This window comes from Penicillium soppii, assembly GCF_028829465.1.
Source record: "Penicillium soppii strain IBT 18220 chromosome Unknown utg000004l, whole genome shotgun sequence".
Lineage (NCBI taxonomy): Eukaryota > Fungi > Ascomycota > Eurotiomycetes > Eurotiales > Aspergillaceae > Penicillium > Penicillium soppii.
Window position 1 is genome coordinate 196868 of NW_026643234.1, and position 20366 is coordinate 217233.

General features: G+C 44.3%; 3 protein-coding genes across 3 annotated transcripts; all 3 read right to left on the minus strand.

The window, feature by feature from the left end:
- Positions 1-3119: 3119 nt before the first annotated feature.
- N7529_003493 (flavin monoamine oxidase family protein) lies at positions 3120-5159 on the minus strand (the record flags this gene model as incomplete). Its single annotated transcript, XM_057239020.1, has 1 exon — positions 3120-5159. One exon carries the CDS (start codon positions 5157-5159, stop codon positions 3120-3122), a length of 2040 nt encoding a protein of 679 aa, XP_057098315.1.
- A 1654-nt stretch (positions 5160-6813) lies between these two features.
- Positions 6814-7560, minus strand: N7529_003494 (putative NlpC/P60-like cell-wall peptidase; the record flags this gene model as incomplete). The annotated part of the gene is made up of 1 exon (XM_057239021.1): positions 6814-7560. One exon carries the CDS (start codon positions 7558-7560, stop codon positions 6814-6816), a length of 747 nt encoding a protein of 248 aa, XP_057098316.1.
- Positions 7561-19894: 12334 nt separating this feature from the next.
- On the minus strand, positions 19895-20276 carry N7529_003495 (Caffeine resistance protein 5; the record flags this gene model as incomplete). Its single annotated transcript, XM_057239022.1, has 2 exons — positions 19895-20043; positions 20213-20276. The coding sequence occupies 2 exons, from the start codon at positions 20274-20276 to the stop codon at positions 19895-19897; spliced, it is 213 nt and encodes a 70-aa protein (XP_057098317.1).
- Positions 20277-20366: the final 90 nt, after the last annotated feature.

The window sequence follows — 20366 nt, forward strand, 5'->3', positions numbered from 1 at the left end:
ATGTGAAGGTATCAATCCCAATTTACAGACACTGGCTGAAGAAGGTGTACGGCGCAAATACGTTTCACTTGTCTTCCCTAGGGTCGAAGGACCGAGATGCCGAATGTACTCATTAAAATCGGCTTCTCTTAGTCGTCTGATATCCCGGTCTTTGTCAAAATAGCCTTCGTATTTCTTAAGTTCATTCAAACTGGCCAACAAGTTCCCACCGTTACTCTCCGGCGCAGTTGTTGGTTCGGGACATTTTGTGTCTTGAGAGCACGGAGACAGGCGGGGTTTTACGTTGGATGGAGGGAAGTTTGTATCTCGCAATCTCGCTTCACGATCTGGACTCAAGGAGTGTTGTGAGTTGGGCCAAAAACAGGAGCGACAGTGTTGTACAAAATAAATGCCCTGAAGTTCTTTGTTGCATTCGGGGCATTTTTCAAACAGGGAACCCATCGATCATTTCTGTTTCTAAGATCTTGGGTTTTCTTAACGTCAAGGTACCTAGAGAAGAGGCTCAAGAATAAAATGAGCATCAAAATTACGGAACCTTTAATATAATTTCGATTCGTCATTATGACGGTATTGAGGTTTTGACTTAGTGCGGCAAAAGTCGTTGGTTCATGCGTTTCACGTCTATAACGGAGCTTAGAACGTTTTCTCAGTCTTAGAAAATTAACGATCTCGATCCCCCGGTCGATCTTCGTGAAAGATGCCCCGCCTTTGACACTATCAAATTTATCCCCTTAAGGATGGCTGAGGTCGCTAGAGAATTGTCTTCTCCAGCAGCTATTAACGTGGCAAATTACGGCAATCCAACGCCATGGTTGCAAACGGCAAATCAAGTCTTAGTCGCGGCCGGACTAACATTAAGCACCAGCTCCCTCGTGATGCGGATCTATACTAAAACACGAGTGATGAGCAGTTTCTGGTGGGATGACAGTGGGTAATTCCTTTTTTCATAGACTCATGCACCTTTTTGGACCGAGAATTAACATGAGACAACGAACTAGCATTCATTATCATTGCCTGGGTAAGTGTAACCGCGGCAATTGTAATGAGTAAAACTGAATCGTCCTTCGAATAATATAGATGTTTTCCGTTGGCACTCAAGCAACGATCCTGTGTAAGTCTCGCTTCTCCTGTCCTAGGATGCCAAGAGCAAAGAACCTAGCTGATTAAAACCCTTTCTTAGATGGATATGTCCACGCCGGGGTTGGACTTCACATCACGGATTTGCCCCCATCAACTATAAGCAATTGTGAAAAGGTAAATATTCGAAATTTTTCATCGGCCCTTGCGGAATCTAAAAGCTAATACTTAGACTTACGACCGCATAGGTCGTTCTAGCTGCAGCGGTTATTTACATCCCTTGTCTCGCATTCGCCAAACTCGCCTTGCTCATGTTGTACTACAGGCTACTCAGCACTTTCCGAATCTGGCAATACACCATCTACCTCGTCGCCTTTATCATTGCCGGATATAGCACCGCTCTAACACTGGCTCTTATCTTCGCATGTAGCCCCATCCAGAAAGGCTGGAACTTCTCAATTACACAGGGTTCTTGCATCAACAGACCCGGCGTTTATCTTGCAACAGCTATCACAAATACTGTCAGCGATCTTATATCAATCCTGATTCCAACCCGGGTGGTTTGGAGACTCCGGATGCCTCTGATTCAGAAACTAGGGGTGATTATTATTTTTGGTATTGGGTGTTTGTAAGAAATTCCGTTCTGTCTGTCTTGAATTCTGTACACCCGACTGTTGAGTATGGCTATTAATTCTCAATGGTAATATAGAACCATTATCACGAGTATCCTTCGGCTGGCAACCTTATGGCCTCTGGTGACATCGATGGATGTACCATACAAAATCGCCCTCGCTAGTGTGTTCATGTAAGCTCACATAAAACAGCTATTCTTTTGATAACAGATGACTGATGCGGAATGGATGTTGTCGCAGTAACATCGAAGCCAATTTCATCATCATATGTGGCTCTCTTCCCTATCTCCGTCAATTTGTTCGCCATTACGCCCCTAGATGGTTCCCTGGGCGTATGACCTCTAGACAGCTCAGCTCATCTCCTCATTCCACGCCTTCGAGGAACGTACGAAAGCCCGGAATCAATCAACTTCAAGGGGGAATTGGCACGCATACGAATGAGATGGATGAGATTCATAGTGTGCATTCAAGCGCTCTTCCATGAGCCTCGTCAGAGCATCGCGAAGCTGACGCACATTATTCTCTCTGGTTGTTCTAAATGATATGAGGAAATGGTGACTGATACTCCAAAAAAAACATGCTAGTAGCTGGATATTTAGTACACCGCCGGAAAAAAGCAAAATGGACCAAAGAGTAAGCGAGAAACGGGCAGATGTCAAACTCGGCCGATCTATAGATTCGCGTAACTGAACTGCGCCTTGAAGGTGCGACTGTTTCAGCCTCTAGCGTTGTCTTTGCCATTTGATGGCGGCCCTGTTCTCCGGTTATATAGAGGGCTGTCACCCCACCCAACATGTATCAGCTGCATTGACATCTGCTTTAGTCGTTAATGGTATTTCCACTGTTCCAATGTGGCCCTTTCTACTACATACCACCTGAAGGTCGTTTTCTCGTTCACTTCTGGCCGTCCGCATCGCAGATCATTCATTCATTATGATGTACAATCTTTTGTCGCAACTGGGTTTGTCACATGCTCTCAAACGCCTCGGGAAAATGCCAGGTGCATCCCAACACGGTTTGTTCGAAGCAGCAGCCGAAGAGTGCGACGAGCCCGGTTATTTCAGTCACATCTCACGACAACACTCATATCAACGCTCACCAAAGCTATCAAAGCTCGTCAACACTCACCAACGCTCACCAAAGTTCAACAACTCTCTATTGTGACGCTTCAAGTTGATGATTTTTGTTTGCTAACCGCCTAAGAAATCACAATGGTCGGTTTTGCTTTTCGATTACAAAATGTCATTGTACATGGACCTAGTAGTGAAATATGGGGGCTTATCCAGCAGTGAATGTCGCAGACCTGAGCAATAATGTTTCAACTTGAAGTATAGTTAAACGTTCTACAAATTTATTCATCTGTCATTAAGCAATCACCGCTGTAAATATTATACATATTCTATCAAACCATCAAAGTTTGATCCAGCGACCCATCCAAGTCTCAACAATAGACTTCGCCTCATCAACCAAACCGAGATCAAGCAATAACTGGGTAGTACCCCGAACAGCAGAGTCCAAAGCCGAGAAAATCCAAGCATGGGTATAGCTAGTATGCTCACCAATGAAGATGGTGTTCAATTCAGTCTGATAATAGGCAGGCAAATACAGCTCCTGTTGACCAACAAGAGGATCGGCCCAAGCACCAGCCTGGTGCTGGTCAAACTCCCAGCACTGGCGATCGTAGATACCAGTGAACTGCTCTGCGGCAATCTCGCCATGGACTTCGACCATTGTGCGCTGGATAAGTGCAACGTGCTCCTCGGGACTTAGCGCAGCAGTGGAACGTGCTGGTGTGCCGGAGATATACGAGGCAAGGATGACTCCTGGTCCGGTGCCGTTCATGTTGTATGATGGGTAGCAAACGTTTCCGACACCGGGGACATCGACTGAGCCACAGCCACCGAGGATAGGCTCGTCCAGATGCTCCCAGAAACGAGTCTTGTAGAGTAGAGCCATCTTGCAGGCGGGGTCGTAGTTCAGGGATGAGATAGCCCGGCTCAGAAGAGAGGAGTAGCGAGGGAGATTCCACAGTCTGACCTTGCTGAAAGGCGCAGCGACAACAGCGTAATCGTATTCCTTGCTTTCTGGGACCATTTGGAGGGGATCGTCGCGCCAGGTAACAGCAATCTTTCCAGATGTTTCATTGTGGACCAGACCTTGAACAGTGCGGTTCAGAGTCAGCTTGTCCTTGACGTGGGGGTAAAAGGCACGGGGCAAACTCTCCAAGCCCTTGTCGATGGTGCGCCACTCGGTGGCTGCGAAGTAGACATCGTCATAAAAGTCACCCCAGATTGGAGAATTGGTGGTGCCAGCAACATAGTCAGTGAGGTTAGCATCGTAGCCCATTGCATATCGGAGATATCCAGCTTCAGACCAGTGGAACATGCCATCTTCAACGGCCTGCTTGTGAGCTTGATACATGTTTGTTGCAATCTTGCGAATAGTCTCTCTGTCATCAAGCTTAGTGTATTTCTCATAATCGGATGCTGCATTTGCGGCAGCGGTGGCATTTTCCGACGCAGCGGTGTAAACGAGAGATGAGTTGGCAGCCACCTGAGCAGCACTGGGAATTTGTCCGTTGGGTAGACGGTTGCCACCAGAGGCAGCAGGGACATTAGGGCTACTCTGGACCCAGGGAATAAAGTTGACTTGAAGTTCGGGCTTGTGCCTGTTCATCTCGTTGAGCACACCAGCCAATTGGAAGACCATCCGGTGGTCCATGATTTCGAGGGTCTCATTAGTGTCGGCATATGTGATACTGACCGGGAAACGCATGGGACCCATCTCCTGGTACTGGTACTGATGAGGACTTGTGCCATTCAGGTACTTCGTGCGGATGCGGCCGCCAACACGTTGGGATGATTCGTAGATATGCCAGTTGTAAATGCCAACAGACTCGAGCAGCAGACTCGTCATCAAACCAGACATTCCACCACCAATAATGGCAACAGAGTGACTCTTTGCCTTGGAGATAAATGCCTTGTTGTTCTTCTTTGACTTCATGTATGCGACTCCGTCGAACCAAGGACCCATGGCATCTGCAACATCGGCGATGCTCTCTCGCTTCTTGATTGGTGATGATACCGTGATGGGTGAGGAGCGACCCATGAGTGTGGATCCGGAGAAAGCATGGAGACAGTGTGAATTGGGTGCATCAGATGGTGTGGCCCAAACAAAACGCTCCGGGTGTGCTTCATGTTTCACGAACGTGCTTCCGATCTCATGGTGACTCTGCAGCGGGTTTTCAATTCCGCATTCTCCATAGAAGAGTTGCAGATGACCCTCAAATTGGGTATCCAAGAATTCAACGTGGATGTTGTGCAACGAGTCGGCAGTTACACCCCCGGGACCATGAAACCGTATCACCTCAATGTCTCTTTGCACGACACCGGCAAGGCTTAGGCCAGTTAGCCCTAGCGCCAGTAGGATATGCCGTAGGTTGTCCGTCATGGTTTGTGGTAATGACGAGGATCAGCGGAAGTATAGGATGAGTACTTTGAATTATCGTGCCTTGTACTTCATAGCTATCTCATGTCTTTTGTGTCTTTAAATCCCCTTTCTTTTCTATTCTGAGTACCGGTATATCCGGATTGCACCCAATCTCACTCGTGTCGGTATCTACCAGCCGATACACGATTGATAGCAATATGACAGCCACGCGGTCGTATTGAACATGAAGATAGGCTACAACCGAGACACCATGAAATACTGTGATCTCCACTACAGCATCAGCATGGGCGATTAGAGAGTCGTATACAGATTTACGTAAAACATCAAACAGACAAAGGGCGAGCAGAGATCAAACCAGGTCGGCCGAGCTTGCGTCCAAGAAGCAATAGGATTCGTCAGATCAAGCTATCAAGCTTTGAGATTCGCTAGATATGCCTTATCCGAGCGGTCATTCGACCGCTATCAGCGGGAAAAAGCGACCTTTATCTGTTATCTGAGGCTGGGCTACATCCGGGGTCAACGGTCAGTACTAGGACGCCAACACTTAATTCCGAAGTATTGGCACATGTCGCTTACCCATTGCAGTCAACATATGCGGGGATGCAGACACAGATAACAACCAGCGGGTACTTCTTACTCTGCTTATCAGCAATGCAGGTCCATGCGGTCGAGGCGGGCGGGTCGGCAATGGTGGCTTGGCGCGCCCTTTGAAATGCAACGGAATACGGATAACGTGATTCCCAAGCGAGCGGGCACCCCATCAATAATTTTAATTTTTAAACATCATTTGAAGAACCAAAACATCATAAATTTCACTAAACTATGCATTAGCACATTTGTTAAAAGAATGCCCTTTCTGATTACACCCAGAACAGGTATTTTGACGACGTACAGGAGGTAAAACAGGGAGAGGGGGTCTTGCGGGAGTGATGGGGCAGGTGGTGTGCTGTGTTGCACCTGTTTTTGATGGTATTGTTCTGTCATCCTGATACGCACCACTCATGCATTAGGATTAGACCTGTATCTATATAACTGGATTGTGACCCACACAATTCCACAACAATACAACCAATATACTCATGCCACAAGATTATGTTTGAAAAGTACCTTTGCTGGAAACTGCGTGCATTCTTGAGGAACATTTGTTTTGTGGGTCGAAGAAAGCATCCAGGGTACGCAGTAAATACAATAATGGAAATATTTTGGGGAAACTGCCAAATAGAAAATTAGTAAGGTATACCAATTACACATGGCTGTACAGTATGCATTAGGTGAACTCTAAAACCGCCACAGGTTTAGGTTTTGGTCCACGATCTATAACCCAGGTGGTCTATTGAAGGGTCTTACGTCTGAGTTGACCATTGCCACCGTTAGTTAGCATAACTCTCACCTTAAATACCAAGGTTCCTAACAAATATTTGCACGGAACTTTCCAGATTCTACGGTAGTGTTGTTCTACCATACATGTATGAAATTTGAGAGTAATCAAAGTTCAATTTGCCCTCGATTTCTGCCTATCTGATCCACCCAGGAATTCAGCTGAAGCTATCCCTATCCCTCCGCTTGCTTAACCACCGCAGCCGTCACAAGCACTATACATGTACCAAGAATCGGTTCTATCTCTTCTCAACTCCAAAATTCTGCAAGCTCCAACTTACTCCTTAACGTTGTTGTAGCGGTAGGGCTTGGCCGTGTAACTGCCAACCTTCCAACCAACAGGGCGCTTGTACGCGACGCAGCCGTAGGTACCGCGGCACTCAAGCGTATTGTACTCCTTCTTGGAACTGTCGGCCCAAGACTTGAACAGAGTGACGTGGCCAGCAGCACCGCCAGTACCGGAGCCAAGGGTGCCAACAAAATCACCGGGCTGGATGTCATTCCAAGAGATATGCTTCGCAATCTCCGGGAGACTGACAGTGCTGAGGCCTGGGGCAGACGCATGGAGAGCCATGCTAACGAAGCCCGAGCAGTCGGTACGGTATTTGCGGCCATCGGGGTCCGGGTAATAGGCGCTCATAGAGTATGGGATGCGGCGTGAGACCCAGTACTCACCGCGGGAGAGGATCTCCTTGCGGCTGATCTTGCCCTTGTAGGATGAGCTGCCGTCACCAGAGCTGCCGCCGCCACAGTCCTTAGTGACCATGCTGTCTGAGCCGGTCTTCACGTAGTAGTCGGAAACATAGCAGCCATCAGAGGTCTTGTCCCAGATAGAGTTGCCCTGAATGTCTTCACCGTAAGTCTGGCAGGTGATCTTGACATCGGCACCCTTGTCGTATGTAGTGACAACCGCATCATTCGTTGAGGCACCTTTGCGACAGTTGACATCACTGGTAGTGATTTTGTATGCATTGGCCATAGAGAAAGCTGCAGCTAGGGTCAGAGCCAAGTTGACGAGCTGCATAATGGCGAACAGAGGCAGCTAGGTGGATTCTGCGTATTGGTGATTCTTCGGTAAGGGATGTTGTGTTTCTGAGGACTGTGTTTCCTTTCGATTGCCGCAAGAGATGGTGAAAACTTTGAATGACTTGAAACTTGTAACCAGAATGTTGTGCATCAGGCAGGACTTGAATACTTATACTTTGATTGGTATGTCGATCTTTACCAGGTGTTGATCACGGTGGCACTGCACAACCTAACAGGATCACCGCCGAGGCAGATTTGTCCAAATTTAGTGCTAGGGAGTATATTAAAAAACGATGAGAATGTGTTTTCACACTTTACCAATGTGTTTTAGATTATAGGGAAGTATGCATTTGAGTTGATTTCCCCATAATTTGTATACTTTTCCACAAAGAGCTCGTAATTAGGCTTTCCTAGTCTCATTTTCTCATAACACGAGGAAGATTCTGAATATAAATCCTACCCTGGGGCCAAAACGCCTACATAAAATATCTAGGGTGAATACGATGTGAGGCCCGAAAGGTCCGGATACGCTGCCAAAAATAGTCCCGTTTCTATACCAGCCGTATGGGCGATCGGCAGGGTCTAACCAAAATACGAGATGGCTTGGCAGGAGCATGATTGATCGACAAGCCACTTTAATCTTGAGGAATGAAACGAACACAATGTAATAATTATTGTCCGGTTCCGCTAAAACAAATTGTTGTTTCCTATACGAGTTGCATCTGCGATCGACGGGGCTATACCTTTAAAGCTTTAGAGGCAAACTGCGAAGAAATCACGAAATTGCTTGGCAGGGCGGGTGGGGTTGACAACCCACGTTAATATTAATACGTTAATATTGATGAAAGAGATAAACACAATATACAACATTGTCGTCGGGGTTAATTGTCTTGGAATACACTATCTTTCAGATACCAAGAGCTTGATCTGGCTAGCCGGCCGATCTTGACCGATCTTGGAGCAGTATTCCCACGTTAATACTCATCCTTTGAGTGTCTCGGTGCAAACGATATGTGCTAGTTGACGATCTGTTCTCTCTAAATATCCATCAATCTTGGTGTTTGTAAAGACTTCAAAAAGCTGACCCTGGAAATATGTGAGTCGTCCTGGAATCATATAGCCCAAGTAAATCGTACGTAGCTTGTAGGATTCTCCATCTTCACTATCGGAAAATCAATCACGTTCCTATTAACGACTCTGTTAGTGCTAGAAACGCACATCTTGGCCCTAGGGGTTCTTTTGTTCTAAGAGGCTTTGGTGCAGTTCCTGGGAGCACAGAAGCCGCTTCTAGGAGTCAAATAGCCCCTAGGAAACCCGACGTAGCTTCTGGGGTCTTGTAACACCACCTCGAGGAACAAAGTCATGTTCCTGTGGATAGTTTCATCAACTTATGGAACGTTATGTGAGGTCGAGAAGACTGTTGTTAGGGATATACATGAAGCACGTAGGATGTATGGAGATATGATTTGCGGGACCCACTTGGTGCCGTTACGTGTGGTCCATCTCCCGGAACGCAAGATTGCAAAGACTCGACTAGCATAGTATATATATAACAAAGAAAAACATCCTATTTATGAACACTATAACTTGTCAAAGTTTCTTAATTTATATATTAACATTCAGTCCTTCGAATTTTAACTAAAGCGAGGTCTTAGAATTATACAAAGTGTCGGGGTGATCAGGCCGAAGACTTCTTTCTGCTTGTCTAAATAAGATCGTATTAAACTAAGAGCGTCAGTCTTTCGACCCTGAAGATTTCCAAGTGGAAGCGAGATTGGCCATAGTGATCAGCGTGGAGGGATGTTCCTCGCCAAGCCTCCTCTTACGAGTCTCCAACACCTACACCTCGAGGTTCTCGGATCCCTCCCACTGGCCCTGATTCTAAAAGTTCAATGCCAGGTTCGCTATATTGATCAGTGTGTTATGATATTCCTCGCCGAGCTTCATCCTCCAAGGCTCTATTAAGACTATCCTGTGTTTGGGTTGTTAGCAGTTTAGCGAGCTAAAACGTTGTCCAGGCTGAACTTGACACCACAAGTTATCCCAATAGATGTAGAGCCAACCACTCAAAGTCTAATCCACAAGTCACAAAGCCACTGTTCTTCGATTATACTATATTGCGATTTAGAACACGGGATATCGGACGTTAAGCGGGAAAATATATGCTTATTCTCAATTTCTAGCTGGGGAGTGTTACGGACATGCCAGTCACCAATCACATGTGGAGACTGCGACCTACAGATGGGCCACCGAGAGCCAACCGTTCAATATGTTATGCAGATCACGTGTAAGATCCTATACTGGGACATCCCCAGTACGAGCCAGGGAAACACTTCGACTTAGGAGCCGTTTCTGGCCCTATGTTGTTAATTACGAACTATACTCGCACACAACCGAGGATTACCGCGAGAAGGCCATTTCCGGCCCTTAACTTGCCGTCTCTAATAATACCGCAATACACTAGGACACGGTTAGCCTCACGTGATCATGTAAGTAGTAGAATAGGTCGATGATCGATAGGTAGATTCTACTAAGACAAATCTACACATCTGTTACGAGCCAAGTCTTGATGAAAAAGAGTGCATTCAACTAGAATACTAAACATGGGGAAAGAAAGAAAGAAAGAAAGAGAAAGAAACAACACGCTGAAACAATTAAGGTAGTGATGCCTGAGGCATCCAATCAAACAATGTAAAACACGAACTACGAAAGGCGGTGGAACACGGCAGAATTGGTTCAGGATCATTGATCCTGAATTCTTCGTGACAGTCCTAGGGCAATCCGGTGATCGGCTGTATATGCTTGATGCATCATCCCCAGAACGCCATTCCTCATGTGTGTGTGATGACATAATGACAAGGCGGATTGTATTAAGAAGGCTCGTAACACTTTATAAACATTTCCTGTGGTCATTTGTAGTCCTCTTACATCCGGTCTTCCAAGGCAATGTAATTTTAAAAAAAGAGTAAGTGTAGCATTAGGGTTGTCTTTCAACGAACAGGAATACCACTGACTAGGTAAATATCTGCAGATCAATAACTTGGTTTGATAGTCTTGTGTGTTTCTTGTGGATGGTTAAACGAGGGTGGTTGAACGATGGTGATTTGCAAAGAGCACCAGTACTGCATCAAGATAAGATTAAGCCCATCTCCAATTTGTAGGGAGCACAACATTGCAGACGCACTCAAACGTTGAACCGCCCGTGTGATCAAATTTGTTTTCAGAACTTGTGACATTTTTATGAGACTGTTGAAACGTTTGCACATTGACTTACAAGCAATAGGCCTTAGTACAAATGACATGGGATGCCGCTAGAAATCTTGATAGATACTCAAGCTTTCCTTAAGCTCGAATTCATTTAACTTCATGGCTTCGTGATACCACTTATCATAAGTTATTACCAAAGCGCAACCCTCATTTAGAAGAGGACTATTGCAGACCTTCGATATCTTTTTCTGAACGACTATACAATAAAAATGGTCAATAAGATGCCACCGGGCCATGAGTCACTACAGCAATATTCGAAATTGGCTTCCATGTTTTACACACAGAAACTATTGTCGGTGAATTGCCAGCAAGTAACGTGGATCCTGGTCGTTCCGGCAGGCACTTCAATTTTGCTTCCCATCACCAAACCTCCTATTTCTAAACACCTACCATGCCTCCAATCCACGGTCAAAAAGCTCAAAAATCAGTTGAGCAGGAAGGCAGAGTTCTACTAGCAATTAAGGCTATCAAAAATGGCCGGTTTACCTCCGTTGCTGCTGCTGCTCGCTCTTTCGAAGTCCCACGATCTACGCTACAAGATCGGATGAAAGGGGTAACTAGTTGGTCTGACATAAGGGCTATAGGCCATAAATTCACCCAATTGGAAGAGGAATCAATCCAGGATTGGTTAATCTCTATGGATCATAGAGGTGCTGCTCTTACGATCGCCATGTTAAGAGATATGGCCATTTTACTACTCGAAAACCGTGGAGATCATACCCCCTAGACCGTTAGTAAGAATTGGCCAACACAATACATTAAACGACATCCCGAGCTCTCTAGTCGATTCTCTCGCAAATATGACTTCAAACGTGCCTTAATGGAAGATCCAAATACTATTGTTGAGTGGTTTAAGCTTATTGAAAAAACCATTGCTCAATATGGTATCACTTCTGATAATATCTACAACTTTGACGAATCGGGATTTGCGATGGGAGTTAGTGCAACAACGAAGATTATCACACAGTCATTTTATACCGGTCGGAGGGGGTTTTACAGGCTGGTAATCGCGAATAGGTGACTGTTATTAAAACAATTTGCGCCTCCGGGCGAGCGCTCCTACCATACGTTATCTTTAAAGGCAAAGACTTTATAGAACGATGGTTCGACGACCTTACAAAATATTAGGCTCTTAACGTTAGTCTAAATAGCTAGACGAGTAACGAAATTGGCGTTGATTGGCTTCAAAAACACTTTATTCCGTATACAAAAAGTCAGATAAAAGGGAAATATTATCTTTTAGTCCTTGATGGCCACGACAGTCATCTTATAGCGACATTCGATAAGATTTGCCAGGAAAACAACATTATACTAATATATATACCTCCGCATGCCTCTTATCTTTTACAGCCTCTTAATGTTGGTTGTTTTGCTGTATTAAAGCGCTCTTACGGAAGGCGGGTTGTAGAATATACCCGATTAGGCATCGATTCTATCGAGAAAGATGACTTCCTTGATATCTTTCCAGCGGCTCGTAACGATTTATTTAAAGAGTCTATCGTTTAAAGTGCCTTCGCAGCTACTAGTTTAGTGCTATTAGATCCTGATCGGGTACTATCAAAACTCAATATTCGCTTTCAATCTCCGCCTCTACTAGATCGACTAGTTTCATAAGGTTTAACATCAGGTAGTAATATCTCTACCGGCATCCCTCGGGCGACTAAGTAGCTAGAAAAACGCAAATCTAGGCTTAATTCTAGTCTAAGCTCAGCTACTGATAAGATCTCTTCGCCTACAAAACGTGATCTTCAACGGTTTTATAATATGTCGGTTAAGCTAGTTCACGAGCACATCTTAATACGGGATGAGATTAAGCGTTTACGGGAGGGAAATAGAAAACAGATAAAAAAAAGGGAGAAATCAAAGAAGCAGATACCTAACATAGGTAGTTTAACAGAGCTTCCGGACCCTACTGCCAATATGGGTGGTGAGGAAGATGTTAGTGTAAGATATATATCTAACCCTACACCTGCTCCAGAACCCCAGGTTGAACCTACACTTCCTGTTTTGGCCCCTATACGCCAGCAAACTACATGTTCATTATACATGGGGAAAGGGCATAGGTATACTACATGCCCGAAAAGGTTTAATTAGTCAATTTAATGGTGTTTTGGTTGTTTAATTGGAGTTTAAAAAGTGTAGAAAATATGAAATTTTGGTGGGGTGCCGGAACGACCAGGATCCACGTTAACGTGGATCCCTGTTACTCCGGCCACCCGGTTACTCCGGCCACCCGCAAAATAAAATGGATCCTATAGCAACGTATGTTTTTGAACATCAACAATGCCCCCAATTCGATCTCAAAAAGCTCAAAAATTGGTTAAACAGGAGGGCCGCCTTCTGTTAGCTATAAAAGCTATAGAAAATGGGAAATACACCTCTATTAGAGCTGCTGCCGAAGCTTTTACTGTGCCGCGATCAACGTTACAAGATCGGATAAAGGGCTATGAAAGTCAGGTTGTACGCCGCCATCGTCGCCATAAATTCTCTGAACCTGAAGAGAAATCGATGGAAGAATGGCTGCTCTCTATAGACTCTAGAGGGTTTGCCCTTACACATGCTATGTGTCGGGATATGGCTAATTTACTACTTCGTGCCCGTGAATTAACACCCTCCGAGACCCCTCCGAAAGTTGGTAAAAATTAGGTTATAGACTTTATCAAACGCTATGATTCTCTTGCCTCCTATCTCTCTCGTCGATATGACTATAAGAGAGCTCTATCTAAAGACCCTAAACTTATAAAAGGGTGGTTTGATCTCGTCCAAAATACTATCTAAAAATATGGTATCATTCCGGCTGATATCTGGAACTTTGATGAGACGGGATTCGCGATAGGTGTTACCTCTTCACAATATATCATATGTTCTGCGGAATACCATGGTAAACGAAAGGTTCTACAAGCAGGAAATCGTGAATAGGTTACTGTGGTTGAGACTATTAACGCTGAAGGTGGTATTCTCCCGCCGTACTTAATCTTTAAGGGCAAGGTCTTTTTAGAACGCTGGTTCCCTTTACCTCTAAATTGGGCTATCAATCTTAGTCCAAATGGTTGGACTAGTGACCAGATTGGTCTCGATTGGCTACAGAAGCACTTTATACCTAATTCTACGCGAAAAGGGGCCTATATATTGTTGATTCTTGATGGTCATTCCTCTCATCTTACTCCACAATTTGATAAATTGTGTAAGGAGAATAAGATAATCTGCCTCTGTATGCCTGCCTATACGTCTCATTTACTACAGCCTCTTGATGTAGGCTGTTTTTCTATACTAAAAAAGGCATATGGAGGGTTGATTGGGGAAGAAATGCGGAACGGGGTGAATTCAATTGATAAAGACGACTTCCTTCAAATTTACCCTATCGCAAGAAGGGCTACGTTTAAAGCTTCTACTATATAAAATAGTTTTAGAGGTGCTGGTCTAGTACCTCTGGATGCTAATCATGTATTAGAGAAGCTTAACATTTGTGTTGAATCTGTGAACTCTCTCCCTTCTGACCACCCACTACGGCCTACTTCTTCTAGTAGTACTAGCGATTTGGATACTCTCTGGGGTCTCTCAAAAGTTCAAAAAACAAGTTCTACGATCAAAAAAGGACTAGAACCTCTGTCGGGACCTATGACTTCACCTTTAAAACGGCGAATTCATCGATCGCATGATATGTATATTCGGACCGTAGTTCGGCTTACTATTGTGGAAGACCGCCTAACGAAATTAGAGGCTTCAAATAAGAAGGTTGTTAAAAAGAGGGCTGCTAGTAAGAAGCAGATACCCTATATAGGCAGCCTGCGGAGTTTGGAGGAAATTCGACAGGGTGTGGATGTGGAAAATGAAGATGCAATGGAAGATATATATCTAATGGATACTGCTGTGGAAGTTGCAGTTGAACCTATACTTCCTCCTATGCCCCTAATTAGGCGTGTTGTGACGTGCTCTGGGTGTGGAATTCAAGGGCATACATATACTACATGTCCTACGCGTTTTAGATAGTCAATTTATGTTTATTTTTGGTATTGAATATGATGTTTAAAATTATGATTTTTTGAAGTTCTAAGAAAGTGGCCGGAGTAACCGGGTGGCCGGAGTAACAGGGATCCACGTTAACGTGGATCCCGGCGGGTTCGTCATCCCTGCCGGTCCGTCACCCCACCAAAACTTCATATTTTCTACACTTTTTAAACTCCAATTAAACAACCAAAACACTATAAAATTGACTAATTAAACCTTTTCGGGCATGTAGTATACCTATGCCCTTTCCCTATGCATAATGAACATGTAGTTTGCTGGCGTACAGGGGCCAAAACAGGAAGTGTAGGTTCAACCTGGGGTTCTGGAGCAGGTGTAGGGTTAGATATATATCTCACACTAACACCTTCCTCACCACCCACATTGGTAGTAGGGACCGGAAGCTCTGTTAAACTACCTATATTAGGTATCTGCTTCTTTGATCTCTCCCTCTTTTTCGTTTGCTTTCTATTTCCCTCCCGTAAACGCTTGATCTCATCTCGCATTAAGATGTGCTCGTGAACCAGCTTAACCGACATATTGTAGAACTGTTGAAGATCACGTTTTGTAGGCGAAGAGATCTTATTAGCAGCTGAACTTAGACTAGAATTAAGCCTAGATTTGCGTTTTTCTAGCTGCTTAGTTGTCCGAGGGATACCGGTAGAGATATTACTGCCTGATGTTGAACCTTGTGAAACTGGTCGATCTAGTAGAGGTGGAGATTGAAGACGAATATTTAGCTTTGATAACACCCGATCAGGGTCTAATGGCACTAAACCAGTAGCTGCGAAGGCATTCTGAATGATTAACTCCTTAAATGAGTCGTTACGAGCCGCTAGAAAGATATTAAAGAAGTCGTCTTTTTCGATAGAATCGATACCTAACCGGGTATATTCCGCAACCCGAGTTCTATAAGAGCGCTTTAACACAGCAAAACAACCAATATCAAGAGGCTGTAAAAGATGAGAGGCATGCGGAGGCATACAGATTGGTATGATGCTGTTTTCCTGGCAAATCTTATCGAATGTTGCTGTAAGATGACTATCGTGGCCATCGAGGACCAAAAGACGATGTTTCCCTTTTGTCTGACTTATTGTATACGGAATAAAGTGTTTGCGGAGCTAATCAACGCCAATTTCGTTACTTGTCTAACCATTTAGATTAACATTAAGAGCCCAATGCTTTAGAAGGTCGTCAAACCATCGTTCCATAAAGTTTTTGCCTTTAAAGATAACGTATGGTGGGAGCGCTCGCCCGGAGGCACAGATTGATTCAACGACAGTCACCTATTCACGATTACCAGCTTGTAAAACGCCCCTCCGACCGGTGTAAAATGACTAGGTAATAACCTTCGTCGTCGCACTGACTCCTATCGCAAACCCTGACTCGTCAAAGTTATAGATATCATCCGAAGTGATACCATATTGAGTAATCGTTTTTTCGACAAGATTAAACCACTCAATAATAGTATTTGGGTCTTCCATTAGGGCACATTTGTAGTCATATTTGCGAGAGAATCGAGTAGTAAGCTCAGGATGTCGTTTGATATATTGTGTTGGCCAATTTTTGCCAACGGTCTAGGGGCATTATCTCCGCGGTGTTTAAGCAGTAAATTAGCCATATCTCTTAACATCGCGATTGTAAGCGCGGCGCCTCTCTGATCCATAGAGATTAACCAATCCTGAATTGATTCCTCTTCTAGTTGCGTGAATTTATGGCCTGTACCCCTTGCTTCATACAAATTAGAAATGCCTTTCATCCGATCTGCAAGAGTTGTGCGGGGGACATCGAAAGAGCGAGCAGCAGTAGCGATCGTGGTGATTCTGCCATTCTGAATAGCTTTGATAGCTAATAAGATCCTGCCTTCCTGCTCGATTAATTTTTGAGCTTTTTGACTCCGTTTTGGGGGCATGGTAGGCGTTTAAAGATAGGTGGCTAGGTATGGGCGGAAGATTTGAAGTGGGATGACGGACCGGCAGGGATGACGAACCCGCCGGGATCCACGTTAGAGAGTACTGTTTATTTGTAATTTATTAGTCATGTTAGAATCCCTAGTTATAACGTGATTCACGGCCGGCCCGTCACCACGGTCGGCCCGTCACCCCATCCAAAATTTGTATCTCCATAGCAACTCAATGTTTTCAAACCACCACAATGCCACCAAAAAGGTCCGAAAAAACGCAAAAATCAATTAAATAAGAGGGAAGGGTTTAGTTAGCCATTCAGGCTATGAAAAATGGTAGATTTACCTCTATCGTAGCCGCTGCCCGGTCTTTTGACGTCCCGCGGACCACCCTCTCCGACAGAATGAAGGGTGTCACAAATCAGTATAAAAAATAGGCTAATGGCTATAAGTTCACAAAAGTCGAAGAGGAAACTATATATGATTGGCTACTTTCTATGGATAAGAGAGGTGCAGCCCTTACACTGTCTATGTTAAGAGATATGGCCAATTTACTACTAAAGTCCCGTGGAGATGCTTCTTTATCTACCACTCCTTCTATTAGAATAAATTGGCCCACACAATTCGTCAAAAGGCATCCTGACCTCACTACTCGATTCTCGCGAAGATATGATTATAAAAGGGCCTTATCAGAAGACCTTAATATCATTATAGAGTGGTTTAAATTGGTCTAAAAAACTGTCGAGGAGTATGGAATTACTTTAGACGACGTTTATAACTTTGATAAATCTGGCTTTGCAATAGGCATCAATGCAACCACAAACGTTATCACATAGTAATTCTTCTATGGTCGGCGAGGTGTACTACAAGCTAGTAATCGCGAATAGGTGACTGTGATTAAAACAATCTGTGCATCTAGCAAGGCTTTGCCCCCTTATATCATTTTTCGGGGTAAGGTTTTTATGAAAAGATGGTTTGATCATCTTCCAAAAAACCAAGATTAGGCCCTTAATACTAGTCCGAATGGCTGGACTAATAATGATATATGCCTAGATTAGCTTAAAAAGCATTTTATACCACATTCAGGGGCTTTAAAGGGCAAATATAAGCTATTGGTATTAGATGGGCATGATAGCCATCTTACACCTAAATTTGACCAGCTTTGCAAAAACAACAATATTGTGCCAATTTATATGCCTCCTTATACATCCCATCTCTTACAGCCCTTAGATGTGGGCTGTTTCGCCGTATTAAAGAGGTTTTATAGGACTGAGGTTGCGGAATATGTTAGATATGGGATTAATTCTATCGACAAAGAAGACTTCCTAGAGATCTTTTTAAACGTCCGCCCACGCGCTTTTAAGGATGCTACGATCTAGAATAGCTTCAAAGCTATAGGAATAGCGCCTTTAAACCCAGATCGGGTACTTGAAAAGCTGAATATTTGCGTTGGTGCCCTAGCTATCCCTAATCGACCAACATTAAAGGGCTCTACTTCTAGCTCTGGTAGCGACAGTCAGGTTCCTAGAACGATAAAACAGCTTGTAAAACGCAAATCTAGGACTGATTCTGATCTAAGTTCTATGCTTGATAAGCTATCTTCGCCATAAAAAAGGACCTATATAGCATATTGGGATATGACGTAAAAATTGCTTTATACATCAATTTTAAAGGACGAAGAAATACGACGTTTACGGGAAGCCAATAAGAAACAGACCAAAAAAAGAGAGGGAAGTAAGAAGCAGATTGCCTTCCAAGGTAGCCTGGCTAGCTTAGAAGGCCTAGAAGATGGTTTTGGTGCTGAGGGAGGTGGTAGTGAGATATATATATCTGGTCATGAAGCTGCTCCAGAAGCTCCTGTCGAACCTGATTTACCTTCTGTACCTACTATTCGGCGCCAACCAACCTGCTCTAGGTGTGGAAAGAAAGGGCATAAGATCAATCAATGCCAAGAGAGAGTTATTTAGTCAATTTTATGTCGGTTTGTATTCTAAAATCGTTGTTGAAAATTCCCTATTTTTAATATTTTGGATGGGGTGACGGGCCGACCGTGGTGACGGGCCGGCCGTGAATCACGTTATAAATTGCCAGAACCAAGGGTAATAAAAGACAGAGCATTCATACATTCTTATTGGCCAGGGCTAGAGAGCATTCCGACAGATATAATTAGCGCGATTGCTTCCAGGGCTTCAGGATCTGAACCTCCTGGCTGCATTTTGACAGAAGAGCCTTATTTTTTCTAATGGGTTTTCAAGCTTGCATGGGAACTGCATCTGAACAGGAATATTCGAGATTCTTGACCAAAGTCCATGACGTGAGTTGCCCTGTCGCGTGATCGACTTCCAATTAGTCAGCTACAGCGGCAATTAACTACCAGGTTGGGAGTAAGCAAAGTAGATATAGCAATATTCGAAATCTGCTTTACCGCCAATCTCTCTCACACTTGGGAGAAAAAGATCGCTAAGCGAAAGAGCTTAATTAATAATACGGCCGCAGCAACCATCATTTCTCTACATAGATAGCAATTCCACGCTAGTAATCCGCACAGGTCATATAGAACGCCCAAGATGATAACTTTTGGGGAGGCGAGTCATCATATTTTGAATCTTACTCATCGATGACCCCGACCGCACAGTGTCAATGATGTGTTGGGCATCAGCCTCGCTAGAAACCCGGATTGCCTTCAGAAATTCGTCCAAAAACCCTTGGTAGAACCCGAGTTCTTCTTCCGATTTTTTGAATTGAATTTGCGGCGTCGAAAACACAGACAGTATGACGTTTTTCGCATTCCCCACTGCACTATTGTCGGAAATATCAATAGTCAGCGTACGTTCTGTATTCTACCGAAAGATACTTATGGATTAAGCAATGAAAATACCTTTGTTCGTCGACGCTTACATTCTTTACAAGCGGTTTGAAAGTCTTCGTACAGAATGATTTCGTCGTGATTCTTCGGGCTCCATTTGATCAGCCTCCGTGCTATTTTTAAGGGCAATTTGAGGTTGTAGAGGTCTCAATTGGGGAGCGACCATGTTCATAAATGATGGGCAGGTGGAAGATGGAGAGGAAAATGGAGCCCAAGAGCAAGCAAGGTCCTGATACAAATGGGATTGTGGTCGACGTATGGGATCTCTGATGTCAGAACCTAGTGGTATAATCATGTTAGCCGCGGTCTTGCGCAAGCATGGGCGAGTCTTCCTACCCAAACCATAGGACCAAGAGCATAGCCCCAAGCAAAAGGTATCACGCCCAGAATAGCAGCAGCTTCACTGACCTCAAATTTATCTGTGATATTCTGGACACCAGCTGTGTATATTGCAGAGCCAATGTATCCAGAAGTGGTGAGAAGGCAGACGTAGAATGCCACGAACAATTTCTTTGGAATGGACTAATCTCTGGGATCGCGTGGGACTTGGGTCGTTCTCAACTCAGCTGATTAGCTGGACACCTAGGTCCTTCTGTGCATCGAATTTACCTTCCCCCGACTGAACAGGGTCCGCGCGGCCAAAGGATACCGACGACGCAACAGCAGCATACATGTGGATGATATCAGGACCAAGCTCTTCGTTGTAGATGAAAGGTTTTCTATAGATATTAGGTGGACCGGGCGTCCGAATACAGATTTACAT